This window comes from Hippocampus zosterae, chromosome 20, assembly GCF_025434085.1.
Source record: "Hippocampus zosterae strain Florida chromosome 20, ASM2543408v3, whole genome shotgun sequence".
NCBI classification, from domain to species: Eukaryota; Metazoa; Chordata; class Actinopteri; order Syngnathiformes; family Syngnathidae; genus Hippocampus; species Hippocampus zosterae.
In genome coordinates, this window is record NC_067470.1 from 1,201,841 (window position 1) to 1,221,178 (window position 19,338).

A 19,338-nucleotide genomic window follows, 5' to 3' on the forward strand; every position below is an offset into this window, starting at 1 on the left:
GACTTTTTATTGCCTTTCACACCTGTCGCCACTTTGAGCCATAAAGCACTTTTTCCTTTGTACTCAAATGCATCATTGACGAGTGCGCATGTAAATCCGCAAATGACCTTTTATTAGACCAAGACACAGATTCCAAGTATACATCAGTACCAATCACTCAGTTCAATGTATGGTAGTTATTTACGTTTTCCACCCGAGCCTACCTCTCCCCGAAATTGAATGAAACATCCACTAGTCAACCAGAAAGACGGGACAAAATGCACCCAAATTACAGTCAACCAACTCCAAACGACAAAAAAAAAACTGTAGTGATCAATCTGAATGTGCATCAGAACAACAAAATAATGAAGTGCAAAATTCTTTGGAAGCTGGAAATAAAGTGTGTTCTTCAATAAGATATAAATAAGTTATAAAACAGAAGCTATCAAACGGACAGCGGAGACAGACTTTTGAGGAAACAAAGGCAAGACGATTATTTAGAACTCCAAGTAGGCGATGTTTCGGAACCACATCCACGCAAACATTTGTAGTCACTTTAAGGATTGCCATTTTGCTCGGACATGCTTAATACCGCTACTCGTAGGTTTATTCCATCCCAAATGACACCTGGTAAAAATCGGAGGTGACAGGTACCTCCAATGTTCATAGCGTGACAACGATGCCTTCACGTCGTCCTGAAATGTCCAGAAAAGATGTCCCACTTCTCATGGAATACCGGACTTTTGTCCTCCGCGGCGCTTCTTCTCATAAATTGAAGATGTCAAACAAACACTTGACTGAGGGGGAAAAAAGCAAATCAACGCTCGCAGAAATGCACGTCACATTTGATCGGTCGTCATCTACTCGGGAGCGTCGTCAGACGTTGCGGTGAGGCTGGCCTCGCCGCAACGCTGCTCACTTCTTCCTCTGAAAAACGTTGGCCAACATGGCGCCCGATGTGGTCAGCTGACCCATCTTGCTCAGGAACTTGGTCTTGGCATCCTCGCCCACCAAACTGGATGCGATGGACACGGAGCTACAAACCACAACAAGAAAAGCAGAGTCAAGCTTCGCTTTGTAGCACATTTGCGTTGACCTACAAGATCGTGACCTTTGGCCTGAATGTAAATATGAGTGGCTAAGGACGCTCGATGGCCAGTACGGATGTTTTACGGTCAAACGGCTCAATTACTTCACCCTTTAAGGTGCAGTTACAAGCTTCTGCTACTGCCTCACTCATGACTGAAAACTGCTGATCTTGTGTTTTCATGCCTAAACTCAAAAGTGGACGAAAGTGATTTCAACAAAATAAAACAACAAAAACTAAATGTTGTTGGAATCTAATCATTGCATTTTTAATTTTGCATTATGTAAGTGTCACGACAGCGATCTCTTTCTATGGTGGAAACATAAACCGAAACTGAACAACACAAGACAAGACCGTCATTCTTCTCACCCTTGCGCATCTCCCATTCCTCTGTTCTCCACCTTGAGCTCACACTCTTTCACCATCGAGCTCAGAATCACCTGGAGGGAGAAAAAAATACAAAAAAACATGACACACAGGGACGATGATGACGTTAGGGAGGTCTTTATTTGTACGTTAGTCGGTTCCTTAATAGGCCACGGACGGTCTGGAAAGAAATTCTCAAGAGGCAGCTGATTATTAGTCACCTTGGGAAAAAAGCTCACATGAAAAGGACTCGGGTGAGATTTGGAGACACAAATAAAAAGCAGTCGGCGTTTTGAAGCATTTCAGGTGGAGTGTCACACGGTCACCACTTGACCGTGGGGGAAGTTTGAATGTGCGCGTGAGCCGTCTACGGACCTCGTGCTCTGGGGAGAGCTGCTCCATGTCGGCCCGGAGACACCTGAGGCCCGGCAGGAAGTGGTTGATCATCACCTCCTCAGATATGACTGTGCGTGTGAGGTTAAGGACCGGGGGAACGCATTTTTTTTCCAGACTTATCACCATTTATGACAGCAAAATACGATTCGGGATGCGGGAGATTTATCGGCCCGTCGGATACTGCCAAATTAGGACAATTAACTCTTTCAGCACCAGCCAATTCTGGACCAAGTCTGAAAAGACGTTTAAAAACGTCTTTAGGAGTGAATGAGCATAGAAGCAACTTTTAAAGCAATAAATACTGAAACTCGGTGTTTTAACATTTTCACGAGCACACGGTCCCATTCACTTGAATGAGAGCCGCAGCCGAGGCTTAGGCTGAGGGCGGGGCCGCTTCAGGAGGCCGCGCCTTTTCCTTTTTAACACGTTTAAGTTACGGACAACGGCGGCAAACAATCCATCATCACGACCGGCCGTCTGGGCCAGCGACACCAAGCGCGTGCAGACTGAGATCGTCTACTTTTGTCCAATTTCAGAGGCTGGGGTGCTGATGAAAAGCGAGAGAGCAGTGGCGTGGGAGGTCAAGCCTCTGAGGTTAGCAGCATACATTTGACGTGGGCCTGCGCTGTGAAATGACAGCCTGACGATGACCCGCAGGAACGAACCGGGACGGGGTGGGGCTCCCAGGGGAGACGCGGCAGACAGAAGAGCGCGTGCGGCAAAGAGAGGTAGCGGGAGAAAAGCAGGGAGGGACGTCGGGGCCGGAATGGAAAAGATATTGTGGGTAAACGTAGCCGATGTTGGCGTTTGCTATTCTCTCACGCTCTTGAAGCCTCCCTCCCTCATGTTCTCCTTTGCTTAACCAACCTTGTAATTACGTCTAGTCCCCAAAATAGGGAGGGGTTGGGCGCAAAGTTATTTTCTCTTTCTTTCGCTTGCTGCCAAACGACAGAAGAGCGGCGCCAAAACACACACATTGCCGGACCGCAAGCCGGGGGGGGGCCACGCTTGATGCGTGCCGCGAGGATCAAGGGCACTATCAGACCAGCGCGGCCAAACGCGCAGCGGTGGCGAGAAAGGATACAGCAGCAGGACAGGGCGCTGTAGGCCTCGAACAGCTGGGTGGCGATGTCGATCCTCTTGCTCTCCACCGCTTGGCTGTTGTTTGCCTGAGCCAGTTTGTGCAGGTGCGGCAGGACGACTGGACCAAGGAGCACAAACGGCGGGTGAACATTCTCTACATTGGTGGGATGTTCTTTTGCGCTCATCCTTTCGCGTACACTCGTCTCTGAAGCGAGGCTCGGCGTTGGGTCCGACGCGTCCGAAGGTCCTGATGATCTCCATATGCAAAGAGTGCTGATCTTGATACTGAGGGTCCTCCAGGAAAGATGCTAGCTGCATCTTGACACGCTCCAGCAGCTGAAAGGCACGCAAACAAGCCATTGGCGTTTCTTCAAGCACGTCGCATTTTGCGGACCGTTCAGGAGACACTTTGGACTCCTTACCTCTTTCTGCGTCACGGTCTCCATGATGGTACCAAAGGCAGGAATTGTGGATATCCTCACAGAGCTAAACAGAGCAGGAGAGCGACATAAAAAGGTAGGGGGTGACTATTCGTAAGCAGTGCGCCGCGTCGTGTAGGTCTTGACCATTGCAAAGGCAAACGACGCACCGAAACACACGACTCCGTGAGCAGAGGCTTTGAAATAATACCGATGATGTCATTATCAAAGCAGGCCTGAAAGAAACCGCTGATGCCAGCTGCATAAACTAAACATTTTCGACACATTCTGCTGATGGCTGCATGTTCAATTTTACAGCGTTTCGAACATTTTGCTGATCCGGTGGAGAAGTTAAATGTTTATGCGATTCATCATAAAAGGAAACGAAAACGCTCGCTTGCAGGCAGGTGCGACATCAATGAACATAAAAAGAATAACACTACGTTTAGAGCAGTTTGCTAATTCTGCTTACTTTAGACCCGAATGGAATCTATCATAAAAAGCAGCGCACTAAAATAAAAGAGAAGTCATGTCATTGCGCGTTCCGTTATGAATAATATATGTTTGCAAGACATAACATCATGAGAAAAGAATTGTGACCGTATGAAGTAGCATCTTGTCGCGTTACCCATGTAATGTTTCACGTTTTAGGAAATATCTAATATCAGAAATGTTGCTTTTGCGTGGTTCTAATACACACATACTTTCTGAAGAAACAAGCGCTTTAAAAGCATTTCACTTCCATATTCACGTTTAAGGTACAACAACTCTTTGTTGATGTTGATGGGGGGGCGAAATACGATTGTATATCATTTAAATAGCAAAAGCTCAACTTGGATTGACCTCACTTCTATCAACCCTAATCATGTTGATTCATTGCGCTATGAAAAAAAAAAACATGAAAATGTTTGATGAGTGTGCACCAGTCGAGAGAACCATGTGATGAAACAGGCTGCATTCCAACAGCGCTATAGCTCACTTGCTCATCTTATTCTTTAAAATGTGCATGTGGCAAAATAAATTCATGAACTCGGTCCATAGCCAATTAGTATTTCAGTCCGGCCAAGCTCAGTATTGGAGGCCGGATGTTGGCAGACTTCTTCCCCTTCATGATTCCGGTTGGGCAAGATGAGGCCATATTCGCTTAACATTCGCAGCTGCTGACTACGAGCGGTGAGCGCGACAAAAGACGCTTTTTGACGCCGCTTGAATGCAGCCTGCAAGAAGAGTTCACGGGGAGGTGTTCCGTCGTCGATTGACTCACAATTCAGGCCCATTGCATAGAGTTATAAGGGCCGGGGCCGCCCGGCGGTCTACTAACGCTTCGCTCATGCCTTGGAGAATCAACTGCAAACCCACCACAGAGATGAGAGAGGAGGAGGAGGGGGCAGGGGCGGGTGGGGGGGGGGGGAGAAAGAGAAGGTCGGGGAGGTGATAACAGAAGATAGCAGGGATAAGACAAAAGAGAGAAAACGGGGAGAAAAAAAAATGGAGAACGTCGCGGGTGAAAACCTGCCGCTAGCTGAGGGTTTGGTCAGGAGGAGGGCCTCAGCCTCAATGGAGTGGGGTGTGAGAGGAGATGCGACGCATGCAGGGCTTGCGCAATTTAGGCAGCGTGCAAACACACAAGCCAGACGGAGTCACGTCAACTGACAGGATGATGAAAGACATTGCTCGGCCTGATCCTATGCAGGTGCAACTCCGTACAAACGTTGCCTGTTAATCCATAGCATCGTGATAAGAGATTACAGATTCACGTCGTCGCTCCTGATAGGTTGACTGCTGCAGTGCGATGGCTGTCAGGCGGCAACGAGGAGGTGGGGAAGGGGGGAGGACGCTGCGCAGTTACTGTTGTTATTGCTGATCCACTTACATTTCAGGGTCGGAGGAGAGTGTGATGAGAGCCGGCACCACTCTCTGAGCGACCAGCGTCTCATTCACCCCCTTCACCAACAGCTGTTCGGGTTGGACAGAGCCGGACGTGATGCCACAGGGGAAGGCGGTGCATGGGACAAGTGTAAGCGACACCGCCGTTAGATAGAGAGAAAATAATCAATAATATAGTGAAATAATGCAAAGAAAGGGGGAAAAAAAAAAAAAACAAGGCGCAACAAATAGAAAGCAAGTGAGGCTCTTCCAAAGTCACGATTAACACCTCACAGAAAATATGGCGCGATATTGCACAAATGCTAAGTGTTAATCCCTGGAGTTTGAGGACAGACTCCAGAAGTGGATCGAATCCACTCTGCGTTCCGAAATAGTGGACAATAACGAAATCCGATCCAGGATCTGTGGTTGACCGACACATTACGACACATAATTATGTGGACAATGGCGGACTGCTACACAAAAGGGGATGGTCACAGTGAGGCGTGTGCGTGGGGAACGGGGAAGTACTTCACAATAAAATAAATAAATCAAGAGGGGGACAGGGATTTGGCTGAGCACTCCTCCTTCCACAAGTTTACATCAAGTGAGGCCCGATTCCACTGTTAGAACTGTACGGCACATCCTCACCGAACGCACACCTTTTTTGGAAAGGTAGATGCAATTTGTTACGGTTTCATTAAACAGCTTCGCTCAGCACTTCACTGCCAGAAGCCTGGCAAAAGTACAATTGAACTGCATTGGGGGAGGCCGTGGGGGCGGTAACAGGCAGCTACTTTTCAAAACAAATGCAGTATTAAGTTTCCTGAATGACCTGAAGTCCCGAAACTGTGAAGAACGCGAGTCCAATTTAATTAGACTTTCCAAAACTCTTTTGCTGACTTTGTCATTTTACTGACAGATGCAGATATTTATGTGGTGCGGTTTGAGAGCAGTAAAATGCTTGAACAACAGAACTTGGAGGTGCTAAATACAGTGGAATCCAGGCACTAACTATCACGATCGGAGTTACGTTTACAGCATTTGCGATTGTTGCGCAACATGAAATGCAGTTTTAAACAGCAGCAATCGCGAGCAAAGCAAGAACACATGCAGCAAAATTGCTTCGACTTGAATGGATTACTAAACATTTTGGGTGGAAATTACTTTTGCTTAAGTGTTAGCAACAAACCAAAAGGCATGCATAGGGAGTTGCTAATCCACAATTGACACTTTTCTTTTCTTTCTTTACCTCAAACATCCGTGCTGAGGTACAGCGGACCAATGCAGAGGTGTGGACTACTCCATACCAAAGAACAGTGAGCAGTAACTCATGGTACACTGGATTAGCACTGAAATCAACAAAATTCGGAGACATTTGAATTCCTGGGCAATCTGTCTGTGGGTGGGCAGGTGTGCGTCTCACCCCAGCTCCACAAAGGAAGCTTTCAGGCTGTCGAGAGGTGCGTGGGACAAAGACAGGGTTGTCATAACATCCTCTAAGAAACCCACCAACAACTTGCGGTCCTCTTCCTTTCGAGAGTATGACAAAAACACAGTACCGACTTAATGGTTCACTCGATTTGATGTGAAATAAAGTTTCCTCTCCACTACACGACTTCTTGGCAAATAAGAGTGGAAAAGACTGTCATGTTACCTGATTATAACAGGTCAGGACTCCCGTGGCGTAGATGGGGACGGTGGCTTTTGTAAGAAGACCGTTGCCAGATGAAGCATCTATTGAGGGCGAAACAGAAACAATCTAAGTCAAGAACTATTGAAAGAATCAGTTCCAAGTTGTCACTTGGTTCTGCCTAAAGAGGAACGATCAAGATAGCCTTGCTTCAATATGGCAGCAATTGCATTGTTCCACCCTTACCAACATTCTCTTCAGACAAGCGAAGAATCTCTTGGAATTGAGGTTTAACCTGCAAAACGTCAAAAAACAAGCAATAACATGAATTAGAAAGACATGATATGAGCTGATGAGATGCATCAGCATCACCGAGGGCAAGTGCTTAAAATGCGACGCGGTCAACTGAAAAGACTTTTAACAGGTCAGCATTGATTCACCTTGGTGTTGGTAAAAACTTTGCCAAAGGTTCGACAGAACCTCCAAAAAAAGCGCGAGAACTCATGAACGCAGGCGGACGAGGTCACGTTGATGCGACCCACGATCTCTATGAGCTGAGGAAGCCTTCAGAGGGTAGCATAAAAAAAAGGAATGAATGAATTTGATGTCTGAATACATTTACAGCGTGTGTGTGTGTGTGTGTGTGTGTGTGTGTCTCACAGCTGGTTGACCACCCAAAGCAAGCTTTCCCATCCGGTGGTCCCTTCATGCTCTAGTTGGTGGTCGTAGAGAAGGAGCAAGGCACTCAGCATCTCCCTGCTGCCGATGATGGTGGCCACATCCTGGAGGGGGGAAGCCGGCCTTGGAAAGCGAGTCACTACAATGGCAAATACACGCTAACAGCAACTGAACACAAAGCTGAAACAAGAAACCAACAGGCTGAAGTTTCATCCTGCACCCTCTATTGCAGGTATGTCTCCGTGGAGTTTGGCTCGGCTGGTGAAGGGCGCGTTCTGCAGCACCACGGCAAAAAGGGGAGGGGTCAGACTCTGCAGGGCTGACAGGAACACGTGCAGCTTGTGCTCATCCAGGCCATGTTCCCCCTGCTACAAAAAAACGGGGAAAATGGACTATCAGAGCAGGAGTAAAGGAGTCCGCGTCAATCAACGGCAGGATAAAAAGATTTTTTTAAAAAGTGAGCATGTTCCCACGCACCATGAAGAGCTTCTCTATACGTGCCAAGAGAGAAGGGATGAGTGACGTGTAAAGGGTTCCCAATTCTGTTGTCCAGGCAGCGAATGCGGGAATGAAGACCTGGTGGACGGCACTGACTACCCTCTCTGAAGGGTCGCCGAGTGAAAGCAGCATCAGCTCAAAACCCTGAAGAAAACGACACAAACCGGCAAAAGAAAAACAAACAAACACAATGAATTTTGAACACCGTTAAACAAATACCTTTGTCCAGATTGAGTTAAATTAAAAGTAGTATTTGCAGTTCATGTTATTTTAAGGATACGGTATATTTATCTGAAACCCAGAGGGAATGGAGAGGGCGAACAAAGCAAAGCATGGATTTCCCCCTGCAATTAAATACCTGGGAGTATTTGTCAGCATCATCTATGTAACCCATAATAATCCCAAGACTCTTGACCACGGCCTCTCTGACCATGTCAGCCTTGTCCTCGGCAAGCATTTGCTGCAACATGGACAACACGAGCGAACTTCGAATTTCCTTCTGTGGAAACAGAATCAAAAGCAGGCATTTTAATGTATGCATCTTTCCCCCCCCCCTAACTGTTCCATCAACTGTTATTCGCTCGATACAAATGACAACATACAGGGAAGTACGGCGCTAAGGCTCCACAAGACTCTGCCACAAGAAGTCTTCTCTCTGGATATTTATGGTTAATCTGAAAAAAAAGGAGTGTATGGGTGCATACAATTAGGACAGAGAGGAAGAGCAGGCAGAACACAACAGAGAAAGCAGAAAGGAAACAAAATTGACGAGCATCAATACGCTGATCAAAATAGTAGGCTGCAGTTGTTGCCATGGAATTTTACTTTGTTTATCAAAAATGTGTTGATGGTGCTAAAAAAATGTATGCTGTTCTTTCTATATTCATTTATTCTCAAAAGCAAAAGGTAACTTTTAAAAAATATTGTTGCTATAGCCTACAATAATATTGCGCAAGTAAAATGGTGAACTGCTCATCAGTAGTTTCCTTTAAGCTTAATCTCACGGTCCGGTCATGAGTGGTGGCATTTCACTTCTGTAACGCCCCTGTTGCTACGTCGGTAGGCGACGACATTGCAGGTTGACGTCAACCCCCGAGCCCGCATCACTTAAGTGCAGGACAGCCAGATGGAGACATCTGGGAAATCTATTTGCATGGCTCTGTGGCACGTACCTGCTCCCAGCATTGCGGAAGAAGCTCTGCCTCAACACGCGTGGGACCCACGTGCCTCGCAAAGGCTACACATCCCGTCAAGATCATTTGTCTTGAAGAAAAACAGAAACGATACCGCATCAAATTCACACATCTTGACACAATTTGTGCAAGTACCTTCCACATGCATCACAGTGTGCACACCTCTGTTCATCATCTGGTCTCTTGATTAAGTTAAAAAGGATGTGAAGAAGCTGGTCTCTCTCTCTGGACTCTGGGTGAAGGCAGGCGGTACACAGGATGAGAGGGATCAGCTCCTGAAGCATAAAACGGAGAAAAAAGCGGAAGCTTGTCAATGACTTTCAAGTAAGGGACATGGGAGGGAAATGGCAGTCAAGAAGCCATTCATAAAGGAGAGAAAATGGGCAGTAGGGGAAAATAAACACAGCTTTACGAGCAAACTGGAAAAACATCAACCCGCAGTACCTTAATGCTATTAGACTTTCTCATTTGTTGCGGTAATGTCTCCAAGAAGCCACCGACGTAACACCCTCGTTCCCTTGCTTAAAAAAAAAACAACAAACAAAAAACCTGCCCTTTCCAAGCGTTCAGACAGAGTTCATGGACCTTCCAGGCAGAACAAAAATCTGTATTTGATGCAAGGCCTCCATGGCCCAACCCGTGGTGAACCCGGCATTCCCGCCACACACACACACACACTCACCCACATACACAAACACAACACACACACAGAAATTAGAGAGTGCATGCTTTGTTATAAATGTGTTTTTTTTTTCCAGGAGCATATGATAGTTTTCCTGCCACCGCGCTGGAACAGTTTGCAAAACCCCGACACCCTTCTGGATTAATGGAGAGAGAATATGGGTCAAGATAGGCTAAAATGAGTCACACTGGCCCAGACCAGTCAAAAAAAAACAAAAACAAAACAACCAACATTCATTTTAAGTGTTTTGTGACACATACACAAAGACAGAAAATAGCAATGAGCATCAATTTCAATCATGTTAATACCCTGGGCTTTTCAAATAGGATCAGCTGCTAATTATTGAACGGCTTTTATGCAGCACGGAACCAAGTGCAAGTGTGTCTGGCATCAGCTTGATTTATACAATCAAATTGGCACTCTCAATTATCACCTTATCAATGTTGCATGCACGTTCACCGAACAAGCATCTACATTTGATCTCAACTGTTTCATCTCTGCAAGTGGTTTTGAGGAGTTCTTGTTGCACAAAACAAATGAAGGAAAGCAGACAAGCATTTTATTGGGACAATAGTAGCACGTTAAAGAACATTCAAAGAGGGAAAAAACATTTTCTTTAATGATTTACCAAGACTGATAAGTGTAGCCAGGTGGCCGGCGGTTTTTCAAAACAGCTTTGCTCCGTTTCAAACAACTTTTGTTCTTTAAGTGTCACAATCTAACAAATGAAGGTGTGTCTCCTCCTTGTAGAGGAAGGAGATTCGAGCTGCAACCGGTGTGTGTGTGTGTGTGTGCATGTCATGGCTAATGGCTCTAACGGACTTCGTACAAAGTTCACGTGTCTCAAAACAGACCCCTCGGTGTTCTGATGCATGCTATTCTTGCACTTGGGTTTGTTGTTCTTGATTTCACAAAGAGATTAAATTCCTCTTCAACTGTTGGTGGTTGACTAAAACAACACCACCGTGGCAATATATGCAAAGCAGGCCAAGTGTGAACAACTCCAACAAGACTGAGCTCCTATTGGGTTTCAACACTGGGTGCACAATTAATGTTCACAGTCATGTTGTGAACACAACCTGCCCGCATGCCTTTTGCGCAACAGCGACAAAAATGTACATCAATAACATTCCTAAAACATCCGACGCATTAGAGCACGTTCTAGCCATCCATCCACCCATCCGTTGTACATATCAAATGGCAGCACAGAAAATGTTTCTAATTATTCGTGTGAAAATGCTGTGAGTGTGGGTAGTTTAAAAAGAAAATTATAAAAATAACTGAAATAAAAACTTGGGTTGATTAAAACTGAAGCAAAGGGGATCATTGAGGGATACATTTGGTTTAAAATAGATGAAGACGGGTTAAAATGGCCTCTTAGGACTGTAATTCTCATCCATTAATTTCCTACAATGCAAAATAATACATGACAGAGAAGACAAAAAGGCTGGCAAGCAGAGGTGGACAATGTATTCAATACATACAAACAAAAAGCAAGCACTGCTCATTCTTCTTTTTTTTATGAAATCCTGAAACTCTTATTGTGTTGTGTTATTTTTGTTATTTTGACTTCAAAATGGCGCCGCGTGAGTGGCTGCCTTTCCAGCAGCTCCTATATTTTGTTGTTCTACTTCTTCCTTTCATAACTTTGCTGCTGTGAATCGGGAATTTCTCCATTGCGAGACTAATAAAGTTTATCTTATCTTATCTTATATATTCTTATCAGCTAGTAACAGAATGCACAATTCATGCCAGAATCTTCAGGAAGAAGTTTCCAACCAAAAGCGACACGATCGTAAGTACTGTAATACCATGACTTACAAGCGCCTAAACTTCAGAATCTTTGGAGTAGCAAGCTGTCACTTGGTTGATGTTTTTGCTTGTGTTGCACGCAAAAATTTGACTTAAGACACAGCGCCACTGGAGTCAAGTGACAATTAAAACGGAGCAATTAAAGTGGAAGCTTGATTCACTTTAAAGAATCCATCCATCCACTTTTTGGGAGTTGCTGGAGCCTATCCCTGCTGACTTCGGGCAAAAGGCAGAATAACCCCTCAACTGTTCGCCAGTCACGACACATATCGAGACAAAGAACCATAATAAACAGCCACATTCACACGGTCGACGAGAAGGAACCGCTCCCACGCTGCCCGCACACGAGTCGGGCGAGTGTCCCACTACATAATCAGCAAAATTTTCAAGAAGAAAAAAAAAATGCATGATTTAAATTGGATTTCAATTTGTCAATCACGGTAGCGCCGAAATTTCAGATTGCGACCGTCACCAGTTCCACCCTTACTTGCCAGACTGCAATTGTAGCCAGCAGGCATGCGATATGGCTTTTTTTGGGGGTTGTGTGAGGGACCGTGCAGATGAGCGTGTGAAGGACTCACCTGGCAAAGATGTGCAACCATTCTCTAGAGGAGAGGCATGCACCAGAGTGAGAGAATGAGTGAGACGATAAAGAGAAGAAGAAAAAGAAAGCCAGTGAAGGCAAACGGAGCGCAAACATGAATGGTGGACAACGCAGTTGAGGCAGAATGAATTGGGACGCCTGTGTGATAAACACTTAATAGATGGACACACATCAGCAAGGGTATATCCATAGATTCCATTCGTGTGCATACATGAGTTGGGTATCGATCAATAAGCAGAAAGGTAGTAATTACATATTTATGTTTGAGGCATGTGATTATCAAAATTAAATAACTCAAAACTGGGCTGACATAGCGGTATGTGTGTGCGTGTGTATGGGTGAGTGTGTTGTTTCTTATGGAATATTTCAATTACTTGTGATGGTAGATTTTGGATTTTCATCGGCTGTAAGATATAATCTTCAAAATGATACATATTAAAAACAAAACACCAAGATTATTCGCTGCTGTGTGCCTATCTATTTCACAATAAAAAGAAAGCATGGTGTTATGATGATTAAAAAGAGCGAGGGGGGTTAAAAATGAGCAGGTGGGCCAGGCTTTACCTCTCTTTTAGCTAGGAGGACATTTGGGACGATATGAGGAAGGCAGCGACCCAGCATTAACATCACACTCTCCTCGCTCTCTGCGATATGAGACACCTGAAGATGAGAGCGATGTTAAACGGAGTTTACATGGAATACTGGATCTGCATCAAAACGTGTGTCTGTATTAACCTCTGCCCCCAGGCGACTGTTTGAGCACATTCGGCAGAAGGATAGCAGAGCTTGCTGGAATGCCGGGGATAACTTCCTAGGTTAGCACAAATAGGAAAAGACCCAAACCAGTTACTGGTGCATTCAGTCTGTGTTCCACAAAAAAAAAACATGATAAATGACTGCATCCAAACGATTGCCTGCGCGGAATTTCTTCAAGCTGCACGTCTGAATACATGTAAACAACTCTCGCCATCTAGTGGTTACAGTTAGACACACAGCAGTTGCTCTGCAAGTCAGTACGGCGTGGGCTCACTTGAGGAAGTTTCTGGACTTGTTTGCACAGCGGCGGAAGAACGCGTCAGTTGCTGAGATACTCAATGTTTTTCATTGGTTGGTTTTACATGTTTTATCATGTCGCCGGAGGAACGCAACCGATGCCATGTGTCATATTTATAGATGAGCATGTAGCAAACATGTATATAGAGAAGTATATCGTATATGTTTTATTGCATTTCTAGAGCTTTCGGTATCTATTAAAAACCACTCACCTGTTTGGCTGATCAAAATGTGCAGGATGTCGACTTTTAAGCTTATTTTGAGACTGTGGCGTGTTCTGCGTTAAGGGAGGCTCACTTTGAGGCTCTGATACACCCCGGATGTCCAGGCACTGTCCGTTATCTGCGCGGGGCTGAGGACAGGGCATACATGGATTCAATGTGCTTAGGGCCTTTCTAAAACATAGCGAAAGGCTTCGGTCGCTTAAATTCAGTCTGGGAAATTTAAAATGACTTTACCACAGAGGGTGGGATAGCTGAGGAAGTGATGGCGGTGCAAGAGGATGCGGGATTCGATGTATTCTGCGAGCTACGGGCAAGAGTGGCCGGTGGTGGGGAGGAGACCGTCTGCTTCAATGTCTGGATCTCACTGTGGGGGGAAGGAGACTCTGGATGACGGTTACTTATAACACACTCATAAGACAGAATGTTCCGATGTAGTGCGGCAAACTGGTGCAAAATGCAATTAAGCCTTCAGCTCTAGTTGGCATCACTTCAAAATAATTCCTTGAAAGGGTTTTGGCACCATTATGTGATATCTTGGAACAGTATTTGAAGAGCTGAATAGGGTCCCAAAAAACTTCAATCTTTGGATAGGTGGATAGCAAACCAAATGTGTTTTGACCATTTAAGATGAAAAGTCTTATAATCGCTATGAATCAAATGAATATACACAAAGTGACAAACCTCTGAAGTGTCTTCATCTGCTCAGCTAGACTCTCCTTTTCATTGTTCAGTAGACTGATTTGGTACTCTAACTCTTGGATGATCTCTGCCTGTTGCTGTATGAAAGCAATAGAATAGACTCAATAAACAATATAGAGAAAGAAACAAAGGAAACTTTTTTCCCTCCCTGTGTAACCGAAGGGGGTAAACGATCAAACAAACCTGTTGTGAGAGGTCAGGCTTCCATGGGGGATCTTGCGCTGCACAGTGTCCAGTGAGATCGCCAAAATCTGCTCCGACTGCTACGTCAACCACGTCCCTCGTCGGAGGAAGTGAGGAACCGCAATTTCTGTAGAGCTGCAACAGGTCAGGAGGCTTTGGGATGTTGAGGCCAACGTCATCCCAAAGCTCAAAATCCTGGAAACAAATTAAAACAATAAAACAATGGAAATAGAAGTTATAATATGCTAGTGAAATGAATAATTAATGACCGGTCATTAAAGCTCTCTTAAAAAGGCGGCTCTTGAGCCTTCAGCAGCGTTGTGTTGTCCATTCGGAATTATCCCTATGAACTGACGGAGAGGATCCACAACTCAAACTTAAATTAGGATTAAAGCATTAAATATTTGAAAAAACATATATTTTGGTGTTCAGTGAACATATAGCAGGCATTTAATGTAAAATTCATCATTTTCCAAAGAAGAAAACGGTTCTTGGGTTCTCCGGGGTTAAATAACAAATATTTTTCTGCAAGGAAGACCTGTACCTGATCATCATTTTCGTCTGAGAAGGTGATGGATGAGAGTTTGTATTCATTTTTCAAGAGATACTCATTCACAAGGAAGTTTAAGGCTCTTTTCTCCAGCGGGCGTAGCGGCTCCTGAGGCAGAGAGGAAAGAAGCCTCAGTATTAAACGCTGCGGAGGTTCACCAGACATTAAGAAGATTTTAACCTTGCCAACAGTCAAAGATCCCCACCTGAATTTCAGGGCTTGATTTGAAGTTCTTTCTCTCCTGAGAGGGAACTTCGTTCTCTGTGGGAAAGAAAAAAAAAGTGTGTGTGTGTGTGTGTGATGAGTTCAAATGGAGGCTCAACATTATTCGGGAATTCTCCCTCGAAGAAAAGCAGAGAAAGTGACAGAGAAGGGCTCGGTTCTCGGGTGGAAAAGTTTATTTTAGAGTGCGCCACACCTGCTGCCTGAGTCAAGTTGGCGCGCAGAGCCTGAATGGTCTCCTTTGCTTTCCGTAGCTCAAACTCCAGCACTGGACAGAGTGACAGCACGGGCACACACACACAGGCACACGTTCACGCACGCGTACACAGGTATTGCATCCAAACAAAGACAGGGAACAAACAAATAAAACAAAGATGGGAGTGAAAAACACAGCAAATATATTCAGAGTCTAGAAATAAAACAACACAAGAGGGTGCATGCAAATCATGGATCTGAGAAACGCATGCAGCAGAGGCTCATGGAATAAAGCAAACAAAGATTGATGTCAATTAGTGGAAACCCTTACCCCCAGGCAACTGTTTTTTCTTTTCTTTTTTTTTTCCATTAGTCTGCTCAACCAATGACAAAAATACAGTCCAGTTAATAAAGTGCAGCTAGTGGGATTTTAACATTTCAATTTGTTGCAGCTGTCTGACAAAGGATTTCCCGTGCAGAAGGCTCAATTACAGAATGATATTACACTCCAACTCCCCATCAAAAGTTAGAGGGTCACCCAGACAATTTCATGTTTTTGACAAAAACACACCATTAAATTGCACTACAGTCCAAAAGGTTGGAGGCATTTAAAAAATGTCTCAAATGATCCCGAAACTTATGTTCTGATAAACTATGTGCTATACAAAAATAGAAAGAAAGAAACAGTGAGGGTAAACATGCAAAGTTGTTTTGATTGAAAAAAAAAACGAGAGAGATAAAACACAGCAATTGATATGCATTGTGGTGCACTCATCACCTGCAACGACGCAAAACAATCTGTTGACGGTGCTTTTTATTCACATAATCCAAACGATTACAAAAGCAATGCACCTCAGGTATAAGTTTGAAAAAAGACGTTTTAAATTTTTTTTTAAATAGGTTCTGTCTAGGATCCAATCTCTAGATGGTTACGGTGTAACTAATAATGTGGTCAGAGCATACGATTTTGAGTCATTGCTACACAAAGCAAATGAATGTAACACCATCATGAAGACCCATTGTTGCAGGTCATGAGTGCACCGGATGCAATCCAAATTCCAACACAAAACTCAATCCACAGGAATGGGAAGGGGGAAAGAAGGAAACAAATAACGAGTTTGGATGGAGTGTCTTGTCCAGTCTTGACCAACTGGGGTTTGATCAACGTCAGGAGAAAGCCCGAGAAGCCCGAGTCAGACAGCTGTGGGCGGCCAGATTTACAAAGAGGGTAGGTGGAAGTAAAAGGGACAAGGTGGCGGCGTTATGGGTGGAAACCATTTGGGAAATGACCGTCAAAAATAAACATCTCTGCTGCATGGTTTTAAATAAGCACTCAAACTGTGTCATGGAGCTGTCAGCTTTCCATCCACAATTCTGCAACCTTCGATGCGCAAACTACCCATTAGGATGACCTCAAAATACAGGCGTTAGATGGCAAACAATTAAAAGGCTGGATCACGCCAGCTGCAATGATATTGACGCTTACCGGTTTTTATTTGCGAACCAAAGACAGATTCACTCATCATATAAAACATTTGCACCTCGCCAAGCCGCGTGCATTCTCACAGCTCACTGGTGCTTGCGAGTCACACTCATCTGTTACACCAGCCACGAGGATAGAAAGTGTCACGATGGAGCCGCATTGGGAGTTAGGCAAAGCTCCTGTACCAAAAATACCACCTAGAGACTCAATAAAATCAAAACATACACTCGACTGAGCCCAAGAATAAAAAATCATCATTTTAAACTGCTTTTTTATGAGTAATTTGTGACACTGGTGATAAAAGTAAAGTTGATACGCAAATGAGGATGCTTGGGCAGAAGGCCTTTTAATATGCGTTTATTTGAGCTTATTTTTGCAATTGTAGTCTGAATTGATTTCACAATCTGGCAGCAACGGAACAGAAGATGCAGTGAATTCACTGTGATGAGTTCGATGCCGAAAGTGGTGGCTAAGTGATTTTAAATCAGAGTGGAAACGGGACAGGTGATGGACAGGAAATGGCGGGAGGTTCCCGAGACTGGCAAAGTTTGTGCCTCAGTACCTTTACACCTTTGCGTCAATACTTTGGTGTAACTGCAACTTAGGTTACATTGCAAAAGAAAGTCTTCACCTGCTGATCTGTAGGCCTCGTGCTTACATGATCATCTTTCTCTAGGAAAATGGTTCTATTGGTCGTTCCCAGTCAACATGTCTAATTAACTAGCCTAAACATAAGGTATGCAAAATTAGATGAAGCCATTTCCATTCCATCTTTCACTTAAGATGCGGCTCTTGGCTCCGGGCTGTGACAGCAAAGGTTCATCTTACCTGCCACCCGCTCGTCTGATTCTCGATTGCCATCATCGGAGTACCGGGCAAAATCCAGAGAGTCCAAGGTGCTGATGCTGCCAGCTCGATCTATATCCAAAGAGAAACACAGACAGAGAGAGAAGTGAAAATGTAAATCACTGACGGAAACGAAACCGACGGGGATGCGTCCGTGTCCCCAGTGCCCTCTGCGCCCGCGGTGTAATGCTTCGCGTGGAGAATCGTTTTTATTTAGATCCATTTTGCTTTGTTTTGTTGCTGTGCTGACGGGTTCAGGTCTGGCAACATCTATCGATGCCAGCGACATATCGTGCTCGGTAGAACAATTATCGTTCTCACAAATGTACATTTATGTATCGCCTTGCTGCCATTAAAACATTCAATAATCACTGAACTACATTTCGTCATTTCCGTATACAGAATATACTTTCGTGACATCTATATTTGGCGGTGTAGTGTGAAATAAGTGCAATAGACTGCGGTTCAAGTGTTGTAGCTGCACATTGACACTTTGTAGTCCAAGTCTTGATATCTGACCTCACGGTGTCTCCAAGTAAAAGAAAACGTTGCTTTTATCTGTAGAGTTCAAAGCGGATTAAATGGTGATTATCACGGCGTTGTCACGGGTTTATCACTTGGTACTGCATTATTACATAGCTGTGTGCGCTTCAGTATGTCTGCAGTTTTCAGGGGCAGGTGTGGACAGCGGGCATCTCACGAGAGACTGGGTCCAAGATCGACATTAAAAGCTAAATGCTAGCTTGTGGCGTGCTGGCTTTAGAATTTAACACAGGAGGCGAACGTCAAGCACTGAGCGAGCATCGTCCAGCTACTTACTCAAAGGTCCACCGGGTCCAGTTCCCTGATCTTTGGCAGGTGGCGTGCCGCTCTGACGTTCGAAATTACCCGGGTTGGAGAAATAATCCCTCAACCTCGGGAGCTCCCTGCCCGATTCCAACAGTTCGCTGTGAAACTCCAGGGCCGTGAGGATGTATTGGTCACGCAATAGCTGAGCGGCGATGACATCCACCGACACTCGCGACTCGACGTTGACAGCCATAGCGGCGGTGGCCACGGAAGGGACCGAGATGCCTTCGCCGTTCGGACTCGTTCGGTTGCTGGATAGCAACGTAGTCGGAGGCTCGGCGTCCGCGGGCGGGGAAAAGGGGATGCCCGGCGGCGGTCCAGGCGCCCCGTCACTCGGGCTGCGTTCCGTGTTAACTGTTTCGTTTGGTCGCCGTTCACTCTCCTCTTCTGAATCACTCAGATTAAACGGGTTAACCGACGCCATGTTTGCACGATATAAATCTTTAGCTATCTAAAATAAGCTAATCAGACCTGCTTCCTGAATGGTTGTCAAGCTAGGTGAGACGGGATTGGTAGGATACCAACAAACGTCACGTGACATCTATTGCCCTTTTCCCACAGCAAATTATCGACAGGCTAAAATAAAAAGTATCGTTCCATAACAGTGGTTTTTGATATTAGGAACCAGGAGTAAAACATGACGTTTCCGCAAAAAGCCTTTGACGATCGTCTGAGCGTGGCTGTCTTGTAAAAACATATTTTAAGTGCTTTATTTTAAACATATATTTTTTTCAAAAC

At 44.9% G+C, this 19,338-nt stretch overlaps 1 protein-coding gene across 9 annotated transcripts; it reads right to left on the bottom strand.

Annotated features, from left to right (window-relative positions):
• Positions 1-91: 91 nt before the first annotated feature.
• Positions 92-19,266, bottom strand: relch (RAB11 binding and LisH domain, coiled-coil and HEAT repeat containing). 9 transcript variants are annotated; one of them, XM_052054916.1, is made up of 31 exons: positions 18,571-19,264; positions 17,734-17,823; positions 15,424-15,495; positions 15,211-15,266; positions 15,000-15,113; positions 14,456-14,650; positions 14,255-14,349; positions 13,808-13,937; positions 13,562-13,701; positions 13,032-13,107; positions 12,861-12,956; positions 12,274-12,297; positions 9,361-9,473; positions 9,178-9,268; positions 8,608-8,679; positions 8,364-8,504; positions 7,985-8,149; positions 7,728-7,875; positions 7,490-7,646; positions 7,270-7,393; positions 7,076-7,124; positions 6,854-6,933; positions 6,623-6,729; positions 6,449-6,548; positions 4,595-4,677; positions 3,334-3,397; positions 3,109-3,247; positions 2,913-3,029; positions 1,808-1,896; positions 1,436-1,506; positions 92-1,015 (listed from the first exon to the last, which is right to left on the bottom strand). In XM_052054916.1, exons 1-31 carry the CDS (start codon positions 19,022-19,024, stop codon positions 895-897), a joined length of 3,573 nt encoding a protein of 1,190 aa, XP_051910876.1. In that variant the 5' UTR covers positions 19,025-19,264; the 3' UTR covers positions 92-894. The 9 variants fall into 9 exon arrangements, 7 of the variants coding, with proteins under 7 accessions (XP_051910876.1, XP_051910875.1, XP_051910879.1 ...); XM_052054915.1 differs by lacking the exon at positions 4,595-4,677 and adding an exon at positions 5,204-5,286 and having other exon boundaries at positions 18,571-19,263; XM_052054919.1 differs by lacking the exons at positions 4,595-4,677; positions 15,424-15,495 and adding an exon at positions 5,204-5,286 and having other exon boundaries at positions 18,571-19,263.
• Between the last annotated feature and the right edge of the window lie 72 nt (positions 19,267-19,338).